At 40.8% G+C, this 6,025-nt stretch overlaps 1 protein-coding gene across 1 annotated transcript; it reads right to left on the reverse strand.

Moving 5' to 3' along the window:
* Positions 1-253: 253 nt before the first annotated feature.
* Positions 254-1,760, reverse strand: adora2b (adenosine A2b receptor). Its single transcript, XM_042481722.1, has one exon. It carries the CDS (start codon positions 1,601-1,603, stop codon positions 881-883), a length of 723 nt encoding a protein of 240 aa, XP_042337656.1. The 5' UTR covers positions 1,604-1,760; the 3' UTR covers positions 254-880.
* Positions 1,761-6,025: the final 4,265 nt, after the last annotated feature.

Here is a 6,025-nt window from a genome sequence, read left to right on the forward strand (position 1 = left end):
TTCTTGCTAAATTTTGAGCCATTTCTTGTTAAGTTGTTCGTTGCCTTCTTCCCGTGTTTTTGAAAGAAATCAAGCTCTGATTTCAAATTGCTCAGGTTTGAAAGGGTTAATCTAGCAGCCTCAAAAGCTCTTTTCTCTGGCTCTTCTCCACAGGGGTCACAAGATTATTTTGTGACTCCGAGCTTTTTTTTTTCTCGTTTAGTGACGTCTTATTCAGTTGCTGGCATCCTTCAGTGTGCGTAAGAGTCCCTGTAATCTGCAGGATTCACGGCAGCAGCAGGACGACTCTGACGCTCAGCCGAAGCTACAGCTCAACAACATTTCTGCCATAAAAAGTTACTGAAAATCGTATTTCTGTCTGTACATGGAGCCTGTGATCGTCACCAGCGTGAATTCATATCAGCCAAAAATAACCAGTAGACTACTGCTATTGTACCTCTCTCCACAGCTACAGATCTAACCACACAGTTTTTTTTTGATCTTTACATTCTCAAAAGATTCGGTCTCGTAATAAATAAATTAATAAACACTGGCACTCAAGGTTGACGTATAAAAAAGCAGGGCAAAAAAAAAAAAAAAAAAGGAGTGTTTGGAGTTGAAACCGGGTGGATTCAGAACGATAAATAACATCAGAGTTTGGATCCCGTTCACAGTCCCACAAATCCAGTTAGCTTCAACATGTTTAAAAAAAAATCAGAAATCCTTCACGATACAACGTAAGACTCGCCATTCATCGTGTCACTGCTTGACCCCTGATTCATAAATAAACGTCCACATTCAAGGCGCGTTTGACATCTTCGCACATCTCCCCCCTGCTCTGTAAACATTATCGGTGAACGTTAAATTCACGGCGACGCAGACGACGCTCCCCCCGCGGTCTCTATAGCAGAGGGTCGATGGTCATGTGGATCTGGTCTCTGTTGCGTCTGCTGCCGTTGGAGCTGAGGTACAGCTCCTCCCTGCGGCACAGGAAGTGTTGGGCCAGGATCTTGCGGAAGGTGTTCCTGAAATCCTGGATGCGGTAAGCGTAGATGATGGGGTTGACCGCGGAGTTGGCGTGACTCAAAATGATGGCAACGTACATGACAATCGGCGGCTTCTTCAGCTCGTTGTAAAACAGCGTGAGGCAGTTGAGGATGTGGACGGGCAGCCAGCAGACGGCGAACAGCCCCACGATGATGGAGAGGGATTTGGCGGCCCGGATCTCCTTCTGCAGCAGCCCGTGGTGGTGGCTGTCCCCGTTTCCCACGCACTTGAGCTCGATCTGCCTCAGCTGCTTCCTCGCCACGGTGAAGATCTTCAGGTAGATGCCCAGCATGATGAGCAGCGGCGGCAGCACGCAGACGAAGAAGTTGAAGTAGACCATGTAGTGCATGTCCACCACGCTCTCGAAGAAGCACTCCAGCTTGCAGCTTTGTAGTAAATCCCCTCCGTCCCGCGGCCCCTCCTCCAGGCCGGCGTCCGTAGCGTTGTCCGCCGCTGAGCTGCTGTTCCAGCTGCACCTCGACAGCTTCAGGTTCCAGCCAAAGAACGGGATGAGGCCGATGACAAAGGAGAGGATCCATAAAATGGCGATGATCTCTCTGGCGGTCTTCCCCGTCATCAGCTCCTTGTACCTGAAAGAAACACAGCAGATGTCACCGTCGTGATGTCGAAACAGGATGTAGAAAAGCTGTCCAGGATGTTGTGATTGCAACAATTAACGCAAATTCAACCAATCCGCGTGACCTTGAAATTTTGCCAAATAAAGAGCAATTTCTCCCCGAGTTCGACCCTCATTACGCGGGTTTCCGTTAACCATCGAATTGAAATTACGACTAAAAAATATGCCTAATAGAAACACATTTATTTCAGAAAAATCTCCCTTTTATCGCAATAAAACGTTTTCACGCTGCATGAGGTGGTATTTCAGGCGATTCGGAAAAGCCACATTTTGCAAAACTGTAATGGAAACACTTTTTTTTGGCTGGCTCCCTCGTGGTGCAGCAGACGCTGACTTTTGAAAAGTCGAGTGGATGGAGAGGAGTGTCTGAAAAATCAAACATCTAGAATAGTCTCAAAGAGTTAGGGTTACAAAGAAGCCTCCAAAAAGTCGAGCACCACAGACGCCAAAGGACACCGGCATGTCACGGACCTACAACCAGCTCGGTAAGTCCCCTGAAAACTGTAAATAACCACAAACTTCAGCGCATGAGCAAAACGAAACATTTTTGGGCGATTTTGAGTAATCTAATAATTTTATTATGTGAATATTTACCCATGATGATCGTTGAAGTATCATCAACCCAACAAAGCTTACTGACTGATCTATTTTTAGACTTTAAGAAATCTTAAATGTTACTAAACAAGAAGTTTTTCGACTGTCCTGAAAAGGATTTTACCCAAAATTGATGCCACAAATTTGGACTAAATAATTAAGCAGCGGAAAAGCGCCTGCAGCGAAGGTTGTTTTGTTTTGCTCGTACAAAGGTCAGCTGGTGTTGGCTTTTGTTTGTGCAGTTTGTTCGTGTGGCCGCGCTGACACGACTGATTATTCTTATGAAGCTCACTTTGCACCAGGATGCACATTGGCCTAATAACGTCCGAGAGTCCTGCAGACGGCACGCGTGATCTAATGTGACGCTGAACTTCTGTGACTCTGTGCATTCAAGTGTTGAGCAGATTTTGTCTTCACAGTCTTTTCTTTGTGTTTCAGACCAAACAGCAAATGACATCAACACAAACACAGGAGCAAGCATCCAGTCTCCCGCCCACATCTACGAGACCAACGCCGAGGTCAGACCGACTGCAGCCCTGCGTGAAACAATGCAGCCCTCTCATTCATCTGGACGGAGCCGCTTCGGGGGCGCGGCAGCAGCGCCAACGCACGGCTCCGGCAAATCAAGAAGACGCAGGGTAAGAGTCTGCAGCCTCCCAGGCACAGTGCTGCTCCGAGCTGAACGCTAACGTCAGCATGTTGATTAGCAAAAACTGTTTTTGGCCAATCACAGGTCATTTTAAAAAGAGAAGACGTTCCTATTGGCTGCTCTACAAACGCAGATGCGTGTGCACGTCCCTTCAGATGCATAAAGTCTGATTCAGTGGCAGAGAAGCATTGGTGATAACTGAGCACCCAAAAACACCAAGACAGACTTAAAAACCAGATTAAAACAGAATCTGTTGATATTTTATTTTGTTTATTGTCAAAAATGTTGCAAACAGTTGAGCCTTCTGCTTGCTGGAGCCAAAGGCTTGTGGCTGCAGCTTCAAGTTACGTTCATGTAATAAAATGTTAGCTGGAGACTTGAATCACGGTGTGTCCTCCGCCTCTGTCTCCGTCCCCACAGAGCGCCTTGCTGGGAGGAAAGTGGACAGCAGCTCCGGAGAAGGACGACGGTCGCTCAGCGACTGCAGCCGCCTGAATCCAGCGAGCACAAACCCCGGCTGCAGAAAGTAATTTCTTACAGTCCTCTTTACATCACAGTTACTCTTCAAAGATACCTGTCGTTATAAAAGTCAGAGTAGGTTTTTTCTTAAATTCCAAGAAAAATTTAATTGTATTGTATCCAAAAAAGTGCAGTAAAAGTCACAGTATAATATGCTAAAAAACAAGCCATAAAAAACGTCATTATACTTCGTTGAAAAAATATATATAAAATAGTACGACCCAAAAAAAGTGCTGGAAAAAGTAAAAGAATAGCATGTGGAAAAAATGCCATAAAAATGTCATAGTATAATATGTCGAAAACAATGCCATAAAATAAGTCATAGTAGAGTCTGTTAAAAAAAGTACCATAAAAAAGTCATACTGTAGTATGTTGGGAAAAAAGCAAATAAAATTGTCATAGCATAGTATGTTAAAAAAATTTAATGTCATAATTACTTTTTTAAACCTTTTATTGGCATAGTACAGTGTGTCACCAAAAAAACATCATAGTAAAGTATGTTGTCCAAAAACCATGTTAAACATCAAAGTACTAGTATCCAAAAATCAGGAAAATTTTCATGTTATATGTCGTCCAAAAATCACGAAAATATTAGAAAAATTATTTAATAAGTCAAAGTATAGCATTTCATCCAAAAATGATTTAAAAAAAATTATAGTATTATACGTATGTCTTTTAAAAATCATGAAAAACATTGCAGTATAGTATGTCGTCCAAAAAAACATTTAAAACATCAAAGTACTCCAAACGTTATCCAAAAATCAGGAAAAACTTTTAAAAAAATTAAAAAGTGAGTGTAGTATATCTTTCAAAAATCATGAAAAATTTTAAAGTATAACATATCGTCCAAAAATCATGAAAAACTTCAAAAAAATATTTAAGAAGTCATAGCATAGAATGTCAAACAAAAATCCTGCAAAATATCATGTATGTGTAATTTGTTGTTTAAAATCATCTTAGTACAGTATGGCGTCCAAAAATCATGAAAAACATCAAAACATCATTAAAAAAGTCATAGTAAAGTATGTTGTCCAACAATCATGAAAAACTTCCAAATATAGTACAGTATATATATATATACATATAAAGTACGTCGTTGATGTTTTGTTTTTCAGTGTGTTTGTGTTGCATATTTTTTGTTTTATGTCTATATGTTAACGCTGTGTTCGAAGCAGTTTGTCTTTTTTTGTCTTTCAGTGTGACGCCTGAATTGTTGCACGAGCTTCGTGTTTATTTAAAGGGATGAATGTTGGATGTCAGACTGATAAATGATTTGTCGAGTTTCCCATAAAGCCTCAGTGAAATATGATATGAAACCACGAGCGGCAGGTGCACAGAGACTGCATGTGGAAACGCAGGCCTGACTCACACAAGCGTTGTCCTTGATGTCCCCATCATCTGAACAGCGCTCGAAGCAAAATGAGCTGTTTCCTCGAACTGATTCAGCAGGCAACCGCACGGTAATGACTCACACACACACACACACACACACACACACACACACACACACACACACACACACACACACTGACACACACACGCAAGCCAGTCTGAGGGTGCCGCAAATGATCTGATCTCTACAGCTGCCGGATCAAATCTTATCAGCACAACACATTAAACTTGTGCAGTAATGTTGAACTTTTGCACCTGGAATGATCTTTAAAGTCCTCATTAAACCATTAGTTAATGATGGAATGACTATAATTAAATGCAAAATAATTAAGTTCTTGTGTATTAATCTGTCATATCATTTATAAGCCATTAGTAAATGACAAATCTGGTCAATTTAGGCAAATAAACAAACAAATGTACTGCAAAAGAGGCATCATGTTGGAGGAATGAGGGCCAGAAGACTTTCAGTCAGACTGGTTTGTTTCCTGCATGAGTCGGCGACTACTGATTGTTTTTGTGTTCATTTATTTTATTCGGTTTGTTGGATATGTAAGGGTGATTAATGCACACTTTGTCTGTAACTTTCAGCCAGATAGCTGAACAGCTGAAAGTCATATTCCAACATCGCTGGAATCCCCAAGGAGGATTTCGTGCTGATGACCAGGTAAATTATGGACATGGACATTTTTCTGACATATCATACCAATACTTTTATAAGAAATTGTAACAAAATGCTAGAGATACAATTTTGTGACAGTTTAATGACGTCATATTATATGGTGACAAATTGTGAACATTTTTTGACACGATACTGTGAGGTTGGTATTTTAACAGCATATTATATTATGACTTATTTTTGTGACACTTTTTGAAAATGCTCTATAATATGATGTTTTTGTATCATTTGGTGCCCTTTTTCGTGATAGCATGACCCAAAATGCCTCATAGATGTATAAAATACCAAATGTTGTCAAAACAGACACAAAATGCCAAAAAATGGCGAAAATGTCAAAAAATGACATGCTCCAAAAACAGCTGAAAACCACATTAAACCACATAAAATAACCTCCAAAGACACGCTGTAGCAAAGAAAGTTGCAAAGGGGCCAAAAAAAAACAATAATTTAGCATATGTAAAAAATGACCGAAAAAGAAAGGCTATAGTATGGCAAAAATGTCAAAAAATGACATTTTCTAAAAACAGCTGAA

The sequence above is a fragment of the Plectropomus leopardus genome, unplaced genomic scaffold (genome assembly GCF_008729295.1).
Source record: "Plectropomus leopardus isolate mb unplaced genomic scaffold, YSFRI_Pleo_2.0 unplaced_scaffold29608, whole genome shotgun sequence".
NCBI classification, from domain to species: domain Eukaryota; kingdom Metazoa; phylum Chordata; class Actinopteri; order Perciformes; family Serranidae; genus Plectropomus; species Plectropomus leopardus.